Raw genomic sequence first — 22,931 nt, forward strand, 5'->3', positions numbered from 1 at the left:
CCTCCTGGCAGGGCCGTGTCCCCTGGCAAGGACAAGTCCTGGTGCCACGTGCCCCGTCCCCAACGTGTCCCCGACGTGTCCCCAGCGTGGACATGCGCAGGGTGCAGGGGTCAAGGCCAGGTCAGGGGTCACCTTAGGGGTCACCCAGCGGGCAAGGGTCAGGGGGCGGAGCAGAGGCAGGCCTTCCTTCCCACAATGCCCCGCGCCACCGGCGAGCATAGCAACGGGTGGGCGGGGCTACGGCGCCCATAGCAACGGCGGGCCAGCTGCGGCGCGCTTAGCGACGGGTGGGCGGGGCCACGGGGCGCGTAGCAACGGGTGGGCGGGGCCAATGTGCGCTTGGCAACGGATGGGCGGGGCGACGGCGCGCTTAGCAACGGGTGGGCGGGACCACGGCGCTCTTAGCGACGAGTGGGCGGGGCCATATGCACTTAGCGACGGGTGGGCGGGGCCGCGGCGAGCACAGCGGCGGCGGGGCGGGGCCGCCGATTTCCGGTCACGTGAGGCGGGCGGCTGAAGCCGCGGTGCGGCGGCGCCATGGCGGCCCCGTCTGGTGAGCGGGAACCGGGGCTGGGGGGTGGGAGTTGGGGCCGGTGATGCTGGCAGCCCCTCCGGCCCCGGCCCCGGCCCCGGCCCCGGCCCGTTACCGGCCCCTTCCCCGCAGAGACCGAGCGGCTGCTGAGCCGCGGGCCCGGTTACGGCGCGATGGAGGCCCCGGTGGCGGCGGCGGGGGAGGAGGAGGAGGAGCTGCGGCGCCGCCTCAAGTACTTCTTCATGAGCCCGTGCGACAAGTACCGGGCCCGGGGCAGGCGGCCCGTGAAGCTGGGGCTGCAGCTGGCCAAGATCCTGCTGGTCACGGTCCAGGTGAGGCGACGCAGGGGGGGACACCGGGAGGGGGGGCACGGGGACACTGGGACACTGGGGAGGGGCAGCACCGGGGCTTGGGGACACCGGGGAAGGGACCCTGGGGGGCGGTGGGTATGGGGACAGTGGGGAGGGGGATGTGGGGACAGGGAGGGGGGGGCTGGGGACGGCAGGAAGGGGGCACTGGGGACTGGAGGGTTGGGGGCTCTGGGCCATGGGGACACCGAGGAGGGGGCTGTAGGGGACACGGTGGCACCGTGGGGACGCAGGGAAGGGGGCGCTTTGGAGATGAGCAGAGCCCCGAGCGTTGGGCGAGGGGACACGGGGGGGGCTCTGGGCATGGAGGGGACCCCAAAAGGTGGGCAGTGGGCGTGGGGACATAGGAGGAGACACCCGGGGAGGCATGGGGACATCGTAGGGGGTTCTGGGGCTTTTGGGGGGCTGGATACCCCTGGAGGAGCTTGGAGGTTGGAAGGGGGGGGGTGGCTTGTTGGGGACACCCAGGGTTCTCCACAAAAGAGGAACAGAAAGGAAAGTGCAGTGGCACGGGCTCTTTGGATGGATAAAAAGAAGGCCGAAGCTGCCAGGCTGCGGTCACAAGGCTTGGAGGAAGCAGCCGCCGTGTGACCCGCTCCTTTTGCGGGGTCACGGCATCACCCAGAGCCACCCGAGCCCTTCCCCTGCTCCTCGTGCCGCCGAGCGGCCTCTCGTGTTGATAAACACGGTTGTAATTAGCTTTTCTTGATGAACACAAGGTAATTACCAGTGTGGGGGAAGGTTTGGAGCGCGCAGGCAGGGAAGATGCCAATGGAAGATCTCTTTCCCCTCTGCCACGGTGTTTTTTAGGGTTTTTGGCACGTGTGGGTACCCGTGGAGCACTGGTTTTGGGGAAATCAGGTGGAGATGTGGGACAGGGAGCTGGCCCTTGTCCCCTTGCGGACCTCAAGTGTAGGGTGATGGCATTTTCCTTCCTGGGGTGGAGCGGCTGTGTTTCGGATCCGTTTTATGGAGCTGCCAGGGCAGGGGTTTGATCCCAGTCCCCTGTGTCTGTCAGCTCATCCTCTTTGGGCTCAGCAACCAGATGGTGGTGACGTTCAAGGAGGAGAACACCGTTGCCTTCAAGCACCTCTTCTTGAAGGACTACGTGGACGGTGCCGACGACTCCTACGCCGTCTACACCCAGCGCGACCTCTACGACCACGTGTTTTACACCGTGGAGAAGGTGAGAGCCGCGCCTGGACGGGGCTGGGGGGGGGCACAGAGGTGCTCGGGGATGCGTCCATCCCCTGAGGGTGTCTCCTTCACCAGTACCTGGCCATTCCCAACGAGACCATCGGCCGCTACGCCTACGTGCGAGGGGAGAGCAGAGGGAACCAGTCGGCCCTCATGCTGTGCCAGCAGTACTACCGCAAAGGGCGCATCGACCCCGCCAATGACACCTTCAACATCGACCCCAAGATCGTCACCGGTGGGTGGTGGGGATGGCAAGGCCCAGCTCAGCTGTCCCACAGCCCCCGCTGGGTCCCAGGGGGATTTGGGGGCTGCTGGGGTGGTTTTTTGCTCCGTGCGCTGGATTTGAGAGGGACCGAGGGGTCTGCTGAGGTCTTCGGGCTTCCCTGAAGGTGCTTCTCCCTCCCTGCAGACTGCCTGGGAGTGGACCCTGAGGACACGCATCCTCTGCCCCCAGAGCTGGACCGCAGCTACAAGAACTTCACCCTCAAATTCCACAAGTAATCACTGTTACCTTCCCCGTGGTGTTTGAGTGCCGGGGACATCCCTGGTGCAGGGATTTCCTCGTGCTTTATGGGTTCCAGGCTCGCTGCCGGGATGGAAAAGCACCCGGTTGTTTTAAAAACGGTCACGAGACAGAAAGAAATTCACCCTTGAGCTGAGGGAGATGTGAAACTGGGGTGGTTGCACAAGAGGCAGCTCTTTCCAGCTCCGTTGGCCGCGGAGCTGGCCCTGAGGCACCTCTTCAGTCCTGCAACACCGGCAGCGAGGGTTGGTTTCCCTCCCAGAAACTCCCCCAGCCTTTGGAGCTGTTTTGGTGGCCCAGAGGCAGGTTGTCAATACCACCAAGTCCTTGCCCTGGCCCCGCTTCCCCGTTTTGTGCCGGGGTTGGTGCCAGGCGGAGGGATACCAGGGCTGCTGCTGAGAGATGTGGCGCAGCTCACCCTGGAAGTAAAATTCACTGATGCTGCGGCTGTGCTTTGGTTCTCCAAAGCTGGAAATGCCCTTTTTATGCTCCCAAAGAAGTTATTCCCCCAGTGGGACGGCTCTTTGCCTCAGTGCTGGGTTTTGGGGTTGGCGTGGGGCTCTGTGCCCTCCCAGACAAGCCCCAGGAGGGACACTAACGCCCGTCCCCTCCCTTAGGCTCATCAACGTCACTATCCAGTTCAAGCTGAAGGCCATCAACATCCAGACCATCATCAACAACGAGATCCCGGACTGCTACACCTTCACCATCACCGTGAGTGCTCGGCACGGCGACCGGGGCTGGTGGCGGGCATGGAGGGGTGGATGCAGGCCACGGTGTGAGGAGCTGCTGGTTCCACGAGCAGTGCCCCCCTCTCCCAGATCACGTTTGACAACAAGGCACACAGCGGCCGGGTGAAAATCCGCCTCGACAACCGGGCTGACATCAAGGAGTGCAAAGATCCCAGCATCTTCGGCAGGGGTAGGAGCTGCGTTGGCCGGGACAGAGGTGGCGTCGGTCCCCGGCACGCCGCGATCCCGGTGCCCCCCTCGCTGACGAGAGCCACCGCGTGTCCTGCAGGTGACAACTCCTTTCGGCTCTTCTTCGACGTCATCGTGATCCTCGTCTGCTCGCTCTCCTTCATCCTCTGCGCTCGCTCCATCATTCGGGGCCTGATGCTGCAGCACGTGAGTGATGGGACAGCAGGAAACAGCGCTAACCGTAGCTGCCATCCCCTGTGTAAGCTGTAGGGGTGGCTGGAGCTGCCACCAAGATGTTTTTTCAACAAAAAAAGGATGTTTTTTCAAAAACAGGGTGTCTTAAAGACACCCTGCTTACACGGGAATGTTCAAACAAAGCCACAGCTCCCGCCTGGGTGCTGAGAAGTGGGCAAACCACGGCGCTGCACCTTGAGGATCCAGTTTCTCCTCCCCATGCAGGAATTCAGCCGGTTCTTCCGGCGCCGCTACAACCAGAGCGTGTGCCTGTCAGACCGCATGGAGTTCCTCAACGGCTGGTACATCCTGCTCGTCATCAGCGACGTCCTCACCGTGCTGGGAACCATCATGAAGATCGGCATCGAGTCCAAGGTAGGGGGACACCGGGGGGTGAAGATGGTAACAAAGGGACAGGCAGGGTCCTTTCTTGCTGCTGTCCCAACTTGTGGCCGGCGCTGGGGGCTGTTAGGACCGCGGGAAGGGCACGGGTCACGGCTCAGGCCCGTGCCACCTCCGTCCCTGCAGAACTTTGCCAGCTACGACGTCTGCAGCATCCTCCTGGGCACCTCCACGCTGCTGGTCTGGGTCGGAGTCATTCGCTACCTCACCTTCTTCCAGAAGTACAATGTGAGTGGCTCTGGGGAGATGGCCTGTGACCCGAGGGGACGATTTTGAGGGCTGACCCTGAGCACAGAGGCACTCGGTGGGGCTGGGGCCCATCCTGTGGCTGCTGCTTGTGTCCCCAGGCTCCTTTTTTTTGCTCTGCTGGACGCCTCAGAATCACAGAGTGCTTGAACCCCAGTCCTCACTGCTACCCTTGTGGGAATTGTCCCCATTAGCCCAACTCATGGGTCCCCTTCCCCTCCTGTCAGACTTCTGACGTCCTCCAGAGAGGACGGAGTTTAATCCCTGTGCATTTTCCACCCCCAGATTCTCATTGTGACGCTGCGGGTGGCCCTCCCAAACGTCATCCGCTTCTGCTGCTGCGTGGCCGTCATCTACCTGGGCTACTGCTTCTGCGGGTGGATCGTGCTGGGACCATACCACGTCAAGGTGCTGCTCCAGGCTCCTCTGAGATGGGCTTGGGTGGGCTTCATCTGCCTCTGGGGGCTGCTCCCACCCTGGGGCGATTCCCTGCCCTGATTTAGGGGGAGATTAGCACGGGGCTGGGTTAAATGAGGCACCTGATGGAGCAGCAGCATTGGGGCGGCTCGTGGGGCATTGAGCACTTGTGGCTGAGTTTTTTTTGGGGAGATTTCAGGCTGACAGTGGAGGGGACGGGGTGACGAGGTGGCTTGACGTGTCTGGCAGCTCTTTGTCCCTTCCTGCCCCAGTTCCGCTCCCTCTCCATGGTGTCCGAGTGCCTCTTCTCCCTCATCAACGGGGATGACATGTTTGTCACCTTCGCCGAGATGCAGCAGAACAGCTACCTGGTGTGGCTCTTCAGCCAGATCTACCTGTACACCTTCATCAGCCTCTTCATCTACATGGTCCTCAGCCTCTTCATCGCCCTCATCACCGGCTCCTACGAGACCATAAAGGTGAAACCGAACCCCGCTGCTGGAGCAAAGCTTCCAGGCTTTTTTTTTTGGGTGGCTGTGATGGGGCAGGGAGCCAACACTGAGGTCGGAGGGGTTCATCTCCACTGTCCCATCCCTGCAGCACCAGTGCGAGGGCGAAACGCCCGTGTCCCAGCTCCACGCCTACATCGCTGAATGCAAGGACAGCCCCAAGTCGGGCAAGTACCGCCGCGACAGCGCCTCGTCCTGCTCTGTCTTCTGCTGCTGCGAACGGTGAGCATGGGGGGGCTCTGCAGCTCCTGCTCTGCCCCAAGCCCTCCGACGTGCTGGGAGAGGAGGATTTTAGAGCTTGCTTTCTGCTGGTTCCGTGGCCGGTCACAAGGGTTGTGATTTCCAGCCTCGTTGGGCTGCCCCGAGCTGTGTCTTGGTGCCCCAAAATGTCCTTAGGGGACCCCTCAATGGGTTTATGGCCAGTGTTCCTTCCCCAGTGCCCATCATTAACCTCGTGGCTCTGTTTGCCACTTCTTTATAGGGTGTCAGGGCATCCCTTTTGCTGCAGCTGTCTCTATTTGAAGCTTTCTTCTCCCAATTAATCCGATTTTACCCCCGTTAACCCGCAGGGCTCCTCTGCAGGACAACACGATGCTGGTGAACTGAGGGAGGATCCCAGGGACTCGCAGCACTTTGTGTTCCTACCGGCCACGAGCCCTTTTATTTATTTTACTGTCTGCTTTTACCGACTCGGGGCTCGACACCAGTCCCAGAGGAGCAGGGGTCGATGGCACCCGCATGCCCTGCACTGACACGGACACCCCACAGGTGACGATGAGACCAGATGGACGCTCGTCCCATTTTATTTTTGACAGACACCGTGCCTCTGTGCTCCCAATCCCGAACTAGAGCCCGGCAGCGACTCGGGCTCGGTTGTAGCCCCTCAGCTGTAATTCAGGGGCTCAGCCCGGAGCCCTGCAGCCTCTTGGGCTGCATCAAGAACTTGTCTGAGGCTTCGTCCTGAAGCCCTGCAGCCCCTGGGCTGTGTTGTGGACTTCTCCCCACTCTCGGCACCAAGCCCAGCTGCCCCTTGGCCATGTCTGGGACAAGTCTTGGGCTTTGTCCCAGAACCCCAGAGCCCTTTGGCTGCGCTGGGGACTTTGTCCTCATCCTAGAGCCCAGCTTCCCTTTGCCTGCGTAAGGGACATCTCTGGGGGTTTGTCCCCAAGCCCCACAGTGAGGCATTTGTCCCTGAGCCCTGCAGCCCCTTGGTGACACTGGGGATGTGTCCATGCTCTTAGTCCTGAGGCCTGCAGACCCTCAGCAACATCAGCCTCTTGTTTGGGGCTGCATCTTGGAGCCCAGCACCGCTTTGTCCCCCTTAGGGACTTATCCCTTTCCTTACCTTGAGTCCTACTGCCCCTTAACCATTCTGGGGCACTGTTCAGGCCCAAAGGGCCCCAGGAGTCCCCCTTTGCACCTCTGCCCCACTCCAACAAGTGGGACAAGAGCTGCACGGTGTCCCTGTGCCCCAGCTGACGGCTGCCTTGTTTCCCTCGGGCTGGGGTTTTGGCACTCGGAGCTTGTTTACGCAGTGCCGGACGGGTCAAGGGCAGGTTTTGTAAGCAGTCGAGCAGCTGCTCCCCACTGGAGTGGGGCCAGGGGCCGCTGGCTCCAGGCACGGCTTGAAAAAGGCCAAATTCATCCCAAATCGCGGCCTGGCGGCGATGGCAGTGGGCGATGCTGATCCTAACGCTGCTTGCGTTCATGCCCCGAGTTGTGGCTGGCTTCGGGGCGGCTTCTGGGCGCTGCAGCGGGAGAATAAAAGCACCCAGGGAGAGCAGCGCCTCTGTGCTCTGTGGGGCCCTGCCCCAGCACCCATGGGTGCCCTGTGCCATGGGGAGGGCGTGGGGGCAGTGGGTGGGGCTGCTGGAGCTGGGGGGGTTGCTGTCACCTCGGGTGGGGTGCTGGCACCCCTGGGGACAGGGCTGGTGCGTGCCCACCCTGGGATGCCCATGGGGATGAGGTCAGTCCTGGGGTGCCCCCCCCGGGGTGCCCTCTGTCTCCCCCAGGACCCTGAGGGTGCCCGGGGGGGGACGCTGAGGCCTCTCCCTGCCACTCCCAAGATGGCGCCGGGGCCCAAACGCCTTCCCCGCCGCCCTGCGATAACATCGCCCCCCTCTTTCCACGCCCAAGATGGCGGCCGCGCTCCCCAATAGCCTCCCTCTGTCTGCCGGCGGACCTTCCCAAGATGGCGGCGCCGCCTGGACGCCCTCCTCCCCCGTGACGTCAGCGGGGGAGGGCGGGCGGCCTTAAAGGAGCCATGACCCCGCGGGGGCCGCCGCTGACACCGGAGCGGGGCGGAAGGCGGCGACCGACGGTTGGTGAGCGCGGAGCGCTCGGGGGGGGCGGTAACGGAGGCGGGGGGCGATGGAGGACGCTCCAGCGGCCCGGCCGGGGGGATTTACCGCCTGGGAGGGGGAGGAAAGGAGGTAGTGCCAGTCGGGGGGGGGGGCATGTTGGGAGGGGGCAATACCCCGGGAGGGGGCAATATTAGCCTGGGGGGGGGTGAGGCAATGTTAGCCCTTGGGGGGGAGTATGGGTTTTGGGGGGCAATATTGTCTATATGGGGGGTGGGGGGAGAGTATTATTAGCTGGGGGGAGAGATTTTTACCTTCGTCGGGGTATTAAAGGGTCGGGGGGGTAATATCAACCCGGGGGGGGATGTGGGGCAATGCTGGCCTTGGGGGGGGGGGTGTCAATGCTGGGAGCGTTTTGACTTAGGTGGGGGGCAGAACCAGTCGGGGGTGCAATACTGGCCTGGGGGGGGGGATAGAAGCTGGGGGGGGCAGTTGTCACCCCCAGGGGGGGCCCTGGCCTACGCTGTCCCCACCCGTGGCGGCGGTGGCAGGGGGTGACATGTGCCAGCCCTCGATGACGTCCCTGCGCCGGTGCCTGACGATGCTACCGCCACCTCCCCGGGCGTCCTTGGGAAGGACGGGGACGCTGGGGGTGGCACCGTCCCCTTTGGGTGCCAGTGGGGCGAGCAGCAGGGGCGGCACCCGGGGTGACGCGTGACACCGGGGACCAGCGGTGGCCTCAGCATGGCGTTGAGGGCTGTCGCAACGCCCAATGGTTCCTGCCACCGCTTCCTCTCCCTGCCGGGAGACAGGGACAAAAGTCCCCAAAGGGACATAGAAGTCCTCACCCGGTCCCTCCGTGCCACCCAGCGCCACAGGGACACCCTGGGGACACCCCAGACCCTCCCTGCTGTGACCCCCGTGCATTTAATCGGGGCAGATTCGCCCCATTTGGGGACGTCGTCCTACCGTCACTGTTCTGCTTACGTGTCCCCGTACGGCGAACCCCGAATTATTTTGTCCCATTTTCCCCCTTTTTTCGGCAGCTTTCTGCATGGGCAGAGCCTCGCGGCAGTCATGGGGCAGGGCGAGTCGGAGCAGCAGGAGGAGGCGGAGGTAGGAAACGCCACCGCCGCTGGATGGGGTGACGGTCCCCACCCCGTGGTGTCCCCCGCCCTGGGGCTCAGCCACCTGTCCCCGCAGGATGCGTCCCTGACGGCCGTGCTGCCCAGGCTGTTTGCCGACGAGCAGCTCTCCACCGGGGCGGTGAGTACCACCAACTCGTCCCCATGCCCTTGGGGACAACGTTCTGGTCCCAAAATCCTGACCCCCGACATCCCAGTCCAAGGGGACGCAAGTGTGTCCCTGTGCCCCAAGGGACGGCATTCTGGTGCCTGATGCCATTAAGGGAAATGAAGGTGACAAACCTGTCTCCGTGCCCTTGGGGACACGGTCCTGGACCAGCTGCTGTTGAGCACCCCTAAGGGCATGCGAGGTTGTCACCATGCCCCGGGGGACACCGAGTGGTTCCTGCTCCCTTGGGGGTGGTGTCCTGGTCCCTGGTGCTGCTGAGCACCCCTGGGGGGGCACAAACTTGTCCCCGTGCCCCAAGGGAGAGGAACTTGTCCCCATATGCCCCAGGAACAGCATCCTCATACCCAGAACTGTTGAGCCCATCTGAAGGGACACAAACTTGTCCCCATGTCACAAGGGACAATGTCCTGGTCCTGATGCTGTTGAGCATCCCTAAGGGGACACAAACTTGTCCCCATGCCTTTAGGGACACTGTCCTGGTTCCCGATGCTGCTTAGCCCCTTTGAGGACAAGTTCTTGTCCTCACACCCCAAGGCACACCATCCTGGTCCCCAACACCGTCAAGCACCCCTCCTCCATGAGCGTCACCAGGGTGGCAGTGCCATCGGTCACCCCACACGTTTGTCCCCATGCAACAGGGGGGTCCAGGGGCCTCATGGGGACCCCGTCTCCCTCCGTAGGTACTGGGGGTGATGCTCGGCCTCAGCCTCTTCGCGGTCCTCATCGCCACTGCCATCGTGGTGCTGGTCCGGCGGCTGCGCCTTAAGAGTGAGTGACAACACCACGGTGGCCCTGGGGAATGGCACAGAGTGACACCCCCAGCGCCACCCATGCCTCAGTTTCCTCCACGAAGCACAGAGGGATGGGCATGCAGGGAGGTGGCACAAGGCGGGGGGGCACAGGGTGGTGACACAAGGTGGGTGGCCTCTGGTAGATGACAGTGGCGGGGTGACAGGGCCGTGCCCTGTTAACCTGTCCCCTTCCTGCTATCTAGAGGTCCCAGCGCAGGGGACACCCAAATACCGCTTCCGAAAGAGGGACAAGGTGCTTTTCTACGGGCGCAAGATCATGCGCAAGGTGACGCTCGGGGTGGCAGTGGGGGTGGCATCTCCCTGGTGTCACTGGTGGGTGACATCCCCTCTCGGTCCCCCCCAGGTCTCCCAGTCCACCTCCTCCCTGGTGGACACCACCATCTCCAGCACCTCGCGGCCCCGCATGAAGAAGAAGCTCAAGATGCTCAACATTGCCAAAAAGTGAGGTGCCACCGCTGGTGGGTGGGTGGCGGGCGGTGGCAGAACCCGGTGTCACCTCGCTGTCACTTTGCTGTCCCCTCAGGTTCCTGCGCATCCAGAAGGAGCTGCCCACGCTACAGCTGAAGGAGCCCCCGCCCTCCGTGCTGGAAGCCGACCTGACCGAATTTGACGTGGCCAATTCTCACCTACCCTCCGAGGTGCTCTACATGCTCAAAAACGTCCGGTGAGGTTCAGGATCCGGCCCCACCATCGCCACCCCAAAGCCGTTTTATGGGGCGATGGACCCATGGGCGTTCGGAAGATGCTCTCCTCTCTGCATCCCCTGGTGCTGAGCTGATGGGATGCTGGAGTGACTTTTTGATGTGGTGCCCGTCAGGCTCGGTGTCACCTGCTGTCCCCATCCTCACAGGGTGCTGGGACACTTTGAGAAGCCGCTGTTCCTGGAGCTCTGCAAGCACATGGTTTTCCAGCAGTGTCAGCAAGGGGATTACGTCTTCCGACCCGGTCAGCCTGACACCAGCATCTACGTGCTGCAGGATGGCAAGCTGGAGCTGCTCCTGACCGAGCCGGTGCGGGGACAGGGCTGGGGACAGGAGGGGGACGCTGCGGGGACAGGGCTGTAAAGAGCAGGGCGGTTTGTGCTGTGTAGGATGGAAAGGAGACGGTGATGAAAGAGGTGTTCCCCGGAGATAGCGTGCACAGCCTGCTCAGCATCCTCGATGTCATCACGGTACTGGCCCTGCAGCTGTCCCCAGACCTTCCCCCAGGAAACTGGGGCTGTCCCCAGGTCCCCTCAACCTGATCATGGCTGTCCCCAACCTCAGTAAAACCGACTGTGGCTGTCCCCAAGCCCAACCAGGGCTGTCCCCAAACCTCTCCCGGACCAAGCGTGGCCATCCCCAAACCCCACCACACCAACCGTGGCTGCAGCTGTCCCTTCATACCCCCTCCAAGCCAGGGAGGGGGGTGTCTCGCCATCCTGGCAGTGACACTGCCACCGCTGGCTGTCCCCTAGGGCCACCAGCGGCCGTACCGGACGGTGTGCGCGCGGGCGGCAGAGGACTCCACCGTGCTGCGGCTGCCGGTTGAAGCCTTCTCAGCCGTCTTCGAGAAATACCCCGAAAGTTTGGTGCGGGTGGTGCAGGTAAGCCTGGCACCGGGGAGGGGACACAGGGGGGGTGTCCCTAGGGGTGGACAAGGGACACTGATGCCTTCTGGTCCCTGCAGATCATCATGGTGCGCTTGCAGCGTGTCACCTTCCTGGCGCTGCACAATTACTTGGGATTGACCAACGAGCTTTTCAGCCACGTGAGCATGGGGGGGAGCCTCCTGAAAATGGGGTTCTTGTCTGGATCCCCCTAAAAAGGGGGACACCCCCTTGTCATTGTGCTGGTGACGCGTCCCTTTTGTAGGAGATGCAGCCGCTGCGGCTCTTCCCACAGCCTGGCCACGCCACCCGCACCAGCCCCGTCCGCCACAGCAAGCGGGGGCTCAGCGCCGCCGAAGAGGGCAGGGAAAGGCAAATGGAGCTGGGTAGGGTCCGGGATGGGGTGACCAGACCCCCCTTACCCTCCTGACCCCCCACCCCACAGCAGGAGGCCTCTCATGGCCGTTTTGTCCCGCAGTTGAGCCGCTGAAAGCCGGAGCCCTGGATGCCCCCGCGCCGCCGCTGCTGAGCCGCTGCATCTCCATGCCAGTGGATATCTCTGGTGGGTCGGGGGCTGGAGGAAAGAAGGGGGGGGCCTTGGGTTCGTGTGTCACCTCCTGAGGGTTGTGCGTCCCTCTTTGGGCTCGTGCAACCACCCCAAGGGTCACATAACTACCCCAAGGGTCGTGCAGCCCCCCCAAGGATCATGCAGCCTCCCTGAGGATTATGCACCTCCCACAAGGGTCGTGAAGCCCTCACTCTGGATTCATGCAGCCCCCCAAGGGTCATGCAGCCCCCCCTAAGGGTCATATGTCCCACTCTGGGCTCATGCAGCCCCCCCAGTGTTGTTGCAGCCCCCCTGGCCATGTGTCATCCCCCCTTCCCAGCTTCATGCATGCCCCACTCCGGCCTCGCAATCCCCCCCAGCGCGCCCAGCTTGGTGTCCCAGTTCCCCACCGGTGACCACCCTGTCCCTTCCCTGGTGGGGCGCAGGCATCCAGAAGGGTCCCCGCTCCGACTTTGACATGGCCTACGAGCGCGGCCGCATCTCGGTGTCGCTGCAGGAGGACAGCACCGGCGCCATGGCCGCCTTCTCCCGGGTAAGGCCGTGGCCAACTGTATCCTCCCAAATCTGCATCCGCCTTGACGCAGACCAGTGCTGGACCTGTCCCTTGTCCCCTCAGTCCGTCTCGCACGAGCCCAAGGAGCGCAAGTCGGTGACGGTGGAGGAGCAGCCCTCAGGTGTCTACCGCTACAACTACTGCGAGGACGACTCAGCGAGCGGGGACTGGCCCTTTGGGCCCTACCAGGGCCGCCAGACCAGCGCCATCTTTGAGGCTGCCAAGCGGGAGCTGGTCAAGCTGATGAAGGTGGAGGTGAGACCGCAAACGGAGCTGGCCAGGGGAGATCTTGGCCTCGTGGTGGTTCCCCATTGCCTCGTGGTGCTCCTTGTCAGCTTGTTCTGGGCTTGCGTGGCTTCGTGGTGGGTCCCCGTGGCCTTGTGGTGGGCTCCCATCACCTCATGGTGGGTCCCCATCGCCTCATGGTATTCCCCATTGCCTCCTGGTGGGTCCCATTGTCTCATTGTGGTCCCCCATGGCCTCTTGGAGGGTTCTGTTTCCTTATGGTGTCCCCATCACCTCATGTTGGGCCCCTGTGGCCTTGTGGTATCCTCGTCACCTCATGGTGGGTCCCCATCACAACATGGTGGGTCCCCATCACCTCATGGCAGGCCCCTGTGGTCTCATGGTGGTCCCAATCACTTTGTGGTAGTTTCCTTTGGCTTCCTGGTGGTCCCTATCACCTCACGTGAAATCCTTCTTCCATCCAGGACCCTTCTCTGCTCAACAATCGCGTTTTGCTCCATCATGCGAAAGCTGGCACGGTCATTGCCCGTCAAGGGGACCAGGTAGGTCTGGGTTTTGCGGGGCTGCTGTGACATCTTGCTCTCCCTACCCCATATTTCCATGGGGTGCTGCACCTCCTATGCCTGCCGTATGGGTGGTGGGGGACAGGAACCATCCCTGGAGCTGCTGAGGGTGCAAAACCCCCAGTGAAGAGGAGCAGAAGAAACCCCAAGCGTTGCTGGTGGGGACCCCTTGCCCCCGGGGGGTGATCGAGGCAGGGTCCTGGTGACAGGGCGCCATTTCGGCAGGACGTGAGCCTCCACTTCGTGCTGTGGGGCTGCCTGCACGTGTACCAGAGGATGATCGACAAGGCAGAGGACGTCTGCCTCTTCCTGACGCAGCCTGGCGAGATGGTGGGGCAGCTGGCTGTGCTCACTGGCGAGCCCCTCATCTTCACCATCAAGGCCAACCGTGACTGCACCTTCCTCAAGATCTCCAAATCGGACTTCTACGAGTGAGTCCCAAGCACCAACGAAGGGATTTTGGTGCTGGAGGGGGGTTCTGGGCTGAACACAGCTCAGCATCTATGGTGGTGGCATCTCTTGGGGCCGCCACCTTGTCCCCCAGCTGCTGTCGGTCCATAGGATCATGCGGGAGCAGCCCAGCGTGGTGCTGAGTGTTGCCCACACCGTGGCTGCCCGCATGTCACCCTTCGTGCGCCAGATGGACTTCGCCATCGACTGGATGGCAGTGGAGGCCGGCCGGGCGCTCTACAGGTGGGTGCCCCCCACCTCAGCTCGGTGGGGACCCCCTTAGCACAGGGGTGACGTCCCTTTGGTGGCATCCCCAGGCAGGGCGACAAGTCGGACTGCACCTACATCGCGCTCAACGGACGCCTCCGCTCCGTCATCCAGAAGGGCAGCGGCAAGAAGGAGCTCATTGGGGAGTACGGCCGTGGGGACCTCATCGGCGTGGTGAGACCCGTGCTGGCGCTGGGGCGCACAATACATCTTGGCTATATGTCTCAGCTATACGTCATCTTCTCCAGGTGGAAGCCCTCACCCGGCAGCCCCGTGCCACCACGGTCCATGCGGTCCGGGACACAGAGCTGGCTAAGCTGCCTGAGGGCACCTTGAACAACATCAAGCGTCGATACCCCCAGGTATCCCCAAAATCCTGCCCTGCAGTGGGAGCAAAATGGATTGTGCTGGGGGGTCCCAACCGTACCGCCATGGGAAGATGGATCACATGGGATGGATCCTCTCTGTCAAAACCCAAAATGGAGAAGGGATCAACCCAAGCATGGCGGAGGAGTGCCTCAGGGGAAGTCTTGAAACTTCACCAACCTCAACATTTGTGAGATTTGAGAGGCTGGAGAGATGCTGATGCTGGTGTCCATGGCTTGGTCCTGCTGAAGTCTGGAGACCTCCAATGTTGGAGATCCCTATGCCAGGGTCTGCTGGTCCTTCCAGGGGAGGGAGCACGTCCCAGTATCCCAGCTGGTGGTTCTGACATCCATTAAAATCATCTTAAATTAAATAATTAAGGCAGTGATGAGAGCTGGCAGGGGAAAAAGGCTGGTGTCCTAAAGGGATGTTCTTCGCTGAGGTCCCCAGGGATGGGTGTTAGTGGTGGTGGCACCCAAAAAAGCACATGGGATGCTGGTTCTGGTCCTGCTCCGGGGAGTTAATGTGTCTCTGGCTCAGGGAGCCCCGCCAGCTCTGATGGTTGTCCCCCTCCTTGTCCCACAGGTTGTCACCCGTCTCATCCACCTCCTGAGCCAGAAGATCTTGGGAAACCTCCAGCAGCTCCGCGGCCCCTTTGCAGGTGGGTCACAAAGGGATGAAGGACAGTGGGGACAAGGTGACAAGGGGTGCACCTTCCTGGAGCTGGTGGCTGTCATCGGAGCAGAGTCCAGAAAGTGTCCCCTGCCCTGTCATGCTGTCCTCCTGCTGCCACCACATCTTCTCTTCATGCAGGCTCTGGTTTGGGCATGGCCTCCAGCTCGGAGCCCACCAACCCTACCAGCAACCTGTCAACGGTGGCGGTGCTGCCGGTGTGTGACGATGTGCCAACGGCCGCCTTCACGTTGGAGCTCAAGCACGCGCTTAATGCCATTGGTGAGTGCTGGCATGGCAGCAGCAACCACGGCACAGTGGTGGCCATGGCATGGAGGTGACCGTGGTGTGGTGGTCCCCCAGGCCATGATATGACATTGACAGCAGCCCCATGGTGTAGCAGTGACCATGACACGGTGGTGACCACAGCTCCATGGCATGCCAGTGGCCATAGAAGGGTGCTGGAACGCCATGGTGTGGTGGTGACCGTGGCTTGGTGGTGATTGGGTCCCCATGGCATGGTGGTGACTGTGGCTTGGTGATGACCATGGCCACATGACATCCCAGTGACCACGGTCCTACCTCTCCCAGGTCCCACACTGCTCCTCACCAGCGACATCATCCGCGCTCGACTTGGCTCCTCGGCGCTTGACAGGTAACTCCCGGCAGGAGGGACATCGCTGGTGACCCAATGCCGTGCCGCGTCTGACCCGTCCATCCCGGCAGCATCCAGGAGTACCGCCTGTCAGGCTGGCTGGCACAGCAAGAAGACATCCACCGCATCGTGCTCTACCAAACCGACTGCACCCTGACGCCATGGACCGTGCGCTGCATCCGTCAGGCTGACTGCATCCTCATCGTAGGCTTGGGCGACCAGGAGCCGGTGCTGGGAGAGGTGAGGGGCGTGTGGCGGGGTGCGCGTGGGAGGGACAAAACAGCGCCATGCCGCTGATGTCCTCTGCAGCTGGAGCAGATGCTGGAGAACACGGCGGTGCGTGCGCTGAAGCAGCTGGTCCTCCTGCACCGCGAGGATGGCCCCAGCCCGTCCCGCACCGTCGAGTGGCTCAACATGCGGAGCTGGTGCTCGGGCCACCTGCACATCAAGTGTCCCCGACGTGTCTTCTCCCGTCGCAGCCCCGCCAAGCTGGTAGGTGCCACTGCTGCACGTCCCCAGCCTGGGTGTCCCCTGCGCTCTGCTGCCATCGTCACCCCGTTGTTCCTTGTCCCCAGCGGGAGATGTACGAGAAAGTCTTTGAGAAGAGCGCTGATCGGCACAGCGACTTCTCCCGCCTGGCACGGGTGCTCACCGGTAACACCATTGCCCTTGTCCTGGGGGGCGGCGGAGCCAGGTGGGTGCTGCGCTGGGGCAGGATGCGACCTGGCGGGATGGGTGTCCCGCTCCTGTGACCGCTGTCATTATTATCCAGTGACCACTTTCTTCTTTATTTTTCCCCACCTCGTCTCCTCCATCTGCTTCCCCCCGGCCAGGGGCTGCTCCCACATTGGGGTAATCAAGTCGATGGAGGAAGCGGGGATCCCCATTGACATGGTTGGTGGCACCTCCATCGGCTCCTTCATCGGGGCGCTGTATGCCGAGGAGCGCAGCGCCGTGCGCACCAAGCAGCGGGCACGCGAGTGGGCCAAGGTGGGTGCCTGGCGAAGCTGGGCAGGGGCACGCACCGGGCCCTCACCATCGCCATTTTGGGTGGACACCAGCACGGTGCCCTGCCTGCCTGGGGCCAGCCATGGCCAGGGTGTTTCTAAAGCACCTTCCTCTCCTCTTCCTGTTCCTCTTCCTTTTCTTCTTCCTCTTTTTCTCCCTCCTTATATTTTCTCCCTTCTTTTCTGTCTCCTTCTCTCTTCCTTCTTCTCCTCTTTTTTCCTTCTCCTTTCCTTTTTTCTCCTTCTTTCTTTTCTTCCTCTCTCTCCTTCTCCTCTTCCTTCTCCTCCTCCTTCCTCCCCTACCTCCTCCTCCAGTGCATGAATTCGGTGTTCGAGACTGTCCTGGATCTCACCTACCCCATCACCTCCATGTTTTCGGGCTCAGCCTTCAACGCCAGCATCAACAAGGTTTTCCAGGACAAGCAGATCGAGGTGCACCGCGTGGCCCTTCCCAGGGCTGCACCCACCCACAGGGGGTCCCACCCTACTGCCACCGTCCCCACAATGTCACCCACCTCGTCTTGTCCCCACAGGACCTTTGGCTTCCCTACTTCAACGTCACGACTGACATCACGGCCTCGGCCATGCGGGTGCACACGGACGGTAAGAGCTCCCCAGGGAACTGGGGACGCTCTCTGGCACCACTGTGTCTCCCTATGTGGGGACCCTCCTTACTGGCACCCCAAAAACGGTGCCACTGTCACCTGGCTGGGGGAGGACACATCCTGGCAAGCAAAGGTCTCGGAGCCCGGGCATTGGTGGTGTCCCAAGGCCACCCAGTGCTGGTAACCAGCAAAGCTCAGCTCCCTTGAGCTATGCCCCACGTCCTTGATGGGGTTGGCAACAGAATTGGGGTGCGGAGCTGCCCCCCCTGAGTGTGCACGTCCCCTCTAACATATCTGCTCACCACTAACCCCAGTAACCCTCACTCACAGCATGGGGGTGTGGGGCTGTCCTGCTGGGGACAACGTGGTGGTGGTGGTTGGGACAATGTGATGATGGTGGGGACAACGTGATGGTGGTGGGGACAATGTGATGTTCAGGGGATGTGGTGGTGGTGGGGACAACATGATGGTGGTGGGCACAATGTGATGGTGAGGACAACCTGGTGGTGGGGTCAACATGGTGGTGGTGATGGGGACATTGTGATAGGGACAATGCAGTGGTGGTGATGGGGACCATGCGGTGGCAGTGGTGGGGATAACGTGGTGGCTGCCCCTCATCCTTGCCTGGTGCTGGAGCTCACCTGGGACATTGAGCCGTCCATGGGGTGCACGCGGTGGCTTGTAGACAGCCTGGCTCTTGCTCCACCTGCTCCTCTGGCCTCTAATGCCAACTAATTCCCACTCACCATCCCTAACCCTCTGTCATTCCCCATCCCAGTGTGGCCAAGGTGTTTTCCCCAGAGTGGCTTGCTCTTGGGACTAAAAACACCCCACCAGTGCCAGCACCCTCGGTCACCTGCTGCCAGGGGCTCGCGTATGTCCCGTCCCCCCAGGACCATGACCGTGTCCTCTCCCTCCGGCAGGCAGCGTTTGGCGCTACGTCCGAGCCAGTGCATCTTATACCCCCTACCTGCCTCCGCTCTGCGACCCCAAGGACAGCCACTGGCTCGTGGACGGCTGCTATGTTAACAATGTCCCAGGTCAGCATCTCCCTCGCCGGGGCTACCGGCCCCCCAAAAACACCCCCTTTCGCCACCCAAAAATAAAAAACAACACACAAAACAACCCTACGTCCCATCTCAGGTGGAGCCATCTAGACTTTGTAAATGGCCAGTCAGGGTGCGTGCCGCCCCGGTGGGTGCCTCTGCCACCCATGGGTGCCCACTGGACTCCCATGGGGTGCAGATGTCCCTGGGCAAGGGCAGGGGTGAGGGGCAGCCCCCTGGGGGGCTCAGGCAGCCATGGGGTGGGCCGTGCTCACTGCATTTGTTCCCCGCCGGCGCAGGCTCGCTCTGGCGGTACGTGCGAGCCAGCATGACCCTTTCTGGGTACCTACCGCCACTCTGCGACCCCAAGGACGGCAACTTGCTGATGGACGGTGGTTACATCAACAACCTGCCAGGCAAGTAGCGCCCCACCAGCATCACCGCCACCGCCTGCCACAGCTGATGCGGCTCCAGGTCCGGCCCCAGTGGAGGGCGGTTGGGTGGGAGCTGTGTGCCCACCAAGGGATGGGTCTTCAGTGGTCTTCAATCCACCATTGAGGCTGGATTTGGGCCGTGTCACATGGTTTTGCATTGATTCTTGGTGTCTTTGTCATTGGGTGCCCTCTCGGCATCTTCATCCTGCTTTCCGTGCAAAAGACGTCCATCTGTCTTGTGTCGTCTCTTGGTGTCCTCAGCACCAGGCAGCTTCCAAGGGCATCTTCATGTTTATTCATATACAAGACGTGGCCCTTCATCTTGCATCATACTTTGGTGTTGTGTGTCCTCTTGGGGCATCTTCATCCTCCTTCATGTACAAAACTCGCACAGTGTTGTCAGCTCTTGGTGTCCTCAGCACCAAGATGATCCCAGATCTTCACTCTTCATGTACAAAAAATGTTCCTCTGTCTTGTATCACCTCTGGGTGTCCTCAGCACTGGGTGCTCTCCTAGAGCATCTTCATGCTCCTTCCCTTGCCAACCCCTTTCATCCAACCTGCGTCATCCTCTCCTGATGTCCTCAGTACCATGTGCCTTCCCAGGGCATCTTCATCCTTCTTCACATGCAAGCCGTCTCCCTTCATCTTGCATCATCTCTTGCCATCCTTGACACTTGGTGCCCTCCCAGAGTATCTGCATGCTCCTTCACATGCCAACCACCTTCATCCATCTTGCCTCATCCTCTCATCCTTGTGTTCTCAGCACTAGATGCCCTCCCTGGGCGTCTCTGTCCTCCTTCCCATGCAAGACAGCTCCATCTATCTGTTACCATCTCTTGGTGTCTTTGACACCAGGTGCCCTCCCAGGACATCAATATACTCTGCAATCCACCTCCCTCCACCCTACACCTTTTGGTGTCTTTGGTACTGGCTGCCCTCCTGGGACATCTTTGTGCTCCTTCATGCACAAACCAACTTCAGCCACCCTGAGTCATCGTTTCTTGATGTCTTTTGCCCTCCTGGAGCATCTCCATCCTTGACATGCAAGTCACCTTCCTCCCTGTTGGAACATCATTTCTTGATGTCCTCAGTACCAGGTGTCCTCCTGGGACATCTCCATCTTCCTCCACATTCAAGCCGTCTCCATCTGCCCTGCATCATATCCTGGTGTCCTTGGCACTGGGTGCCCTCATGGGGGTCCTTCCACACTTCTCATCCCACTGTGGACGCCGCCATTTGCCTGCACCCTCCTGTCACCTCTGCACATGCAGCAGGTTGCAACGCTGCTCTGCTCCCCACTGGCACATCATGCCACTGGGCTTCTGCCCCCAAATCCAGCACCCACGGGACATTCCTCGTCCCCCCATGAGCCCTCAGCATGGCTTTGCCATCCAGCCCATGGTCAGGAACAATCCCTCGCCCTGCTCCGCTTGTGCCACTGCCTCTTGCGGTGGGCTCGGACTGGGGAAAACCAGGGTGCTGCTGACCCAGCTTCCTCTTTTCCCACCCTGCAGCCGACATCGCCCGCAACATGGGTGCCAAGACGGTGATCGCCATCGACGTGGGCAGCCAGGATGAGACGGACCTGTGCAACTATGGGGACAGCCTGTCAGGCTGGTGGCTGCTCTGGAAACGCCTCAACCCCTGGGCTGAGAAAGTCAAGGTGAGGAGCAGAGGGATGTGGAGACACCTGTGGGGACAGTGCAGGCAGGGTGCTGAGCTCTCTGTTCTTGCAGGTGCCCGACATGGCAGAGATCCAGTCGCGGTTGGCCTACGTGTCATGCGTGCGGCAGCTGGAGGTGGTGAAGTCCAGCTCGTACTGTGAGTACATCCGCCCCCCCATTGACCGCTTCAAGACCATGGATTTCGGCAAGTTCGACGAGATCTACGTGAGTCGGGGATGGAGAGGCTGAGGGGGTGGCCTGGACTATCAATAGGGTGTCTCAAGTCATTGGTTGGGGTTTTTCAGCCGTCATCTGGGGTGTTCTGGGTGGTGATTGGGATGCCCCAGCCACTAATGGGGTACCTCTGACAATAATTGGGGTACCTTGAGCATCTGTTGAGCATCCAGACCATTAGCAGTGTGTCCTGGTCATCAGGTAGGGTCAACCAGCAACAAACTGGGTGACCCAGCCACCATTTAGGAGTGCTTTGGCTCATCAGTTGGGGTACCCTGGTCATTGATTGGGTCTCCTAGCCATTAACAGCATACCTCAGGCCATCAGTTGGGACATCTTGGCTATTTCTAGGGTTCCCCAGCAACTGGTTGGGATGTCTTTGCCTTCAGTTGCGTGTCCAAGACATCATTTGGGTGCCCTGGCCATTAATGGGGTGACTGGACCATCATCTTGGGTTGCCCAAACCATCATTCAGGGTGCCCAGGCCATCAACTGCAGTGTCCTGGCCATCATTTGAGGTGCCAGGGTCATCATTCAGGGTCTCCAGGTCATTGTTTAGGGTTTCCTGGCTACCATTTGGGGGTGCCCTGACCATCAATTGGATGGTCATCGGTTGGGATGTCCTAGCCATCGGCTGGGATCCTGGGCTGTCCTTTGGGGTGCCCCATGCCATCATTCGGGGTGCCCAGGCCATCAATGGGCTGCGGTCACTCTCCCCACAGGACGTGGGGTACCAGCACGGCAAGGTGGTCTTCGATGGTTGGAGCCGGGGCGACATCATCGAGAAGATGGTGAAGGACCGGCGCTCGGCTGACTTCTATGAGAGCAAACGCATGGACGTGAGCAGGGGTGGCACCGGGGTCTGCAGGTGGCAGTGGCTGCATGGGACCTGCCCCAGGGCATCCTGGCATGGGCCACCCAAGCCCTTGCACCTCTTGAGCAGCTTTTGTCCTTCTTTGCCCATACTGCCCCCCCCAGTACCCTTCCACTGCCTTACCCATCTCACATCCCCCATCCTCGCCCCTCTCATGGTTGGGGGCACATCTCACACACCTTCCCCTCTATTTCCCCCCCCCGCCCCATAGGTGCTCACATGCCCCAGCGCTGGCTTCACGGACCTGGCAGAGATCATCTCCCGCATCGAGCCCGCCAAGCCCTACCCATCGGATGGCTACGCGGACGGTGAGCAGGGGCCAGGGTGCAGGGCTGGGGGCCCGATCTGGGCTCGGGGCCTGACCCTGAGTCTCCCCCTTTCCCTCCCCAGAGGAGTCCGACTACCTCACCGAGTATGAGGACGAGGGGCCGGAGCTCACACGGGGTGAGGAGGAAGCATTTGCCCCGACCGAGTGGCCCGGAGCTGGCACTTTGGAGGCTGTGAGTACTCCCCGACCACAGGGACCCTCCAAAATGAGGCCTCTCAGAGCCTGGGGGCTCCCAAGGGTGCCACAACCCCATGCATGAAGGGGGGTAACATGGGGCAGATCCTGGCCCCAGTTGCGGGGAACCCCCAAAATGGGGTGGCCTGTGGTCTGGAGGCCCCCAAAGGTGTGCATGGAGGGGGTTACATGGGGCAGAGCTCCCCAGCTGGGAGCCGACGGGTGCTGCGCCGTGTCCCCGTCCTGCTGTCCCCCACGCGTCCCCTCTCTCCCCAGGAGGATGAGAAGAGCCTGCGGCACCGTCTGAGCCCAGCCCAAGCCTCCTCCATGTCCCACACGTGAGCCCAGATGGCACCGAAGGAGCCCAAGAGCACGCCCGGGTGCTGCCCTGGCACTACCTCCACGCCCCGGGGCCCCCCCGACCCCCTCTTCCATGGCCGCTTCCCCGGCCAGGGCTCAGCCCCGTGGCACTTTCCCACTCGCCCCAGGCTTGTCCCCACTACTGTCCCCAAGCTGGGGTGACAACGGGGGCTCCAGGGACCCCTCCCCTCGTTTTCCGCCATCCTGCACTGTTGCACTGGCCCAAATCCCTCCTCCGTGGCCTGGCCATGCCCTGCTTTGCCGCAGGACTGACCTCGTGGTGTGGGGGAGAAGTGACTGCTGTATATTTTCTCTTTTTTTTTTTTAATTATTATTATTTAAAACAAACCTGGCACTGTTTCTCCTGCTGGAATAAAGCTTCAAGGCTGGGGGCTGGCGGTGGCCAGCAGACAACAACCACCAGATGACACCATCAAATGCCCCTGTGGTGCCAGTGGCCGTGGCAAAGTGCAAGACAGACGCTGTATGAAACCAGCAGGG

At 61.6% G+C, this 22,931-nt stretch overlaps 2 protein-coding genes across 10 annotated transcripts; both read left to right on the forward strand.

Annotated features, from left to right (window-relative positions):
* The first annotated feature begins 468 nt into the window (after nt 1-468).
* On the forward strand, nt 469-7,128 carry MCOLN1 (mucolipin TRP cation channel 1). The gene is made up of 14 exons (XM_035571904.1): nt 469-553; nt 665-864; nt 1,919-2,086; nt 2,173-2,332; nt 2,507-2,594; nt 3,238-3,334; nt 3,442-3,541; nt 3,641-3,747; nt 4,000-4,149; nt 4,303-4,404; nt 4,708-4,830; nt 5,112-5,318; nt 5,440-5,570; nt 5,918-7,128. The coding sequence occupies exons 1-14, from the start codon at nt 538-540 to the stop codon at nt 5,952-5,954; spliced, it is 1,686 nt and encodes a 561-aa protein (XP_035427797.1). The 5' UTR covers nt 469-537; the 3' UTR covers nt 5,955-7,128.
* A 476-nt stretch (nt 7,129-7,604) lies between these two features.
* On the forward strand, nt 7,605-22,842 carry PNPLA6 (patatin like phospholipase domain containing 6). 9 transcript variants are annotated; one of them, XM_050716838.1, is made up of 37 exons: nt 7,605-7,668; nt 8,695-8,764; nt 8,852-8,914; nt 9,643-9,730; nt 9,957-10,039; nt 10,118-10,215; nt 10,298-10,438; nt 10,625-10,784; nt 10,865-10,945; nt 11,231-11,359; nt 11,443-11,523; nt 11,628-11,748; nt 11,841-11,924; nt 12,356-12,462; nt 12,547-12,738; nt 13,194-13,271; nt 13,518-13,723; nt 13,854-13,985; nt 14,060-14,183; nt 14,258-14,371; nt 14,961-15,036; nt 15,189-15,329; nt 15,639-15,702; nt 15,774-15,942; nt 16,012-16,194; nt 16,278-16,396; nt 16,536-16,692; nt 17,025-17,141; nt 17,243-17,312; nt 18,238-18,354; nt 18,660-18,776; nt 20,311-20,459; nt 20,533-20,685; nt 21,417-21,533; nt 21,780-21,876; nt 21,959-22,068; nt 22,347-22,491. In XM_050716838.1, the coding sequence occupies exons 2-37, from the start codon at nt 8,726-8,728 to the stop codon at nt 22,410-22,412; spliced, it is 4,143 nt and encodes a 1,380-aa protein (XP_050572795.1). In that variant the 5' UTR covers nt 7,605-7,668; nt 8,695-8,725; the 3' UTR covers nt 22,413-22,491. The 9 variants fall into 9 exon arrangements, with proteins under 9 accessions (XP_050572795.1, XP_050572797.1, XP_035427799.1 ...); XM_035571906.2 differs by having other exon boundaries at nt 7,612-7,672; XM_050716840.1 differs by lacking the exon at nt 18,238-18,354 and having other exon boundaries at nt 22,347-22,782.
* Nucleotides 22,843-22,931: the final 89 nt, after the last annotated feature.

Source organism: Cygnus atratus, unplaced genomic scaffold (genome assembly GCF_013377495.2).
Source record: "Cygnus atratus isolate AKBS03 ecotype Queensland, Australia unplaced genomic scaffold, CAtr_DNAZoo_HiC_assembly HiC_scaffold_44, whole genome shotgun sequence".
In the NCBI taxonomy this organism is placed as follows: Eukaryota; Metazoa; Chordata; class Aves; order Anseriformes; family Anatidae; genus Cygnus; species Cygnus atratus.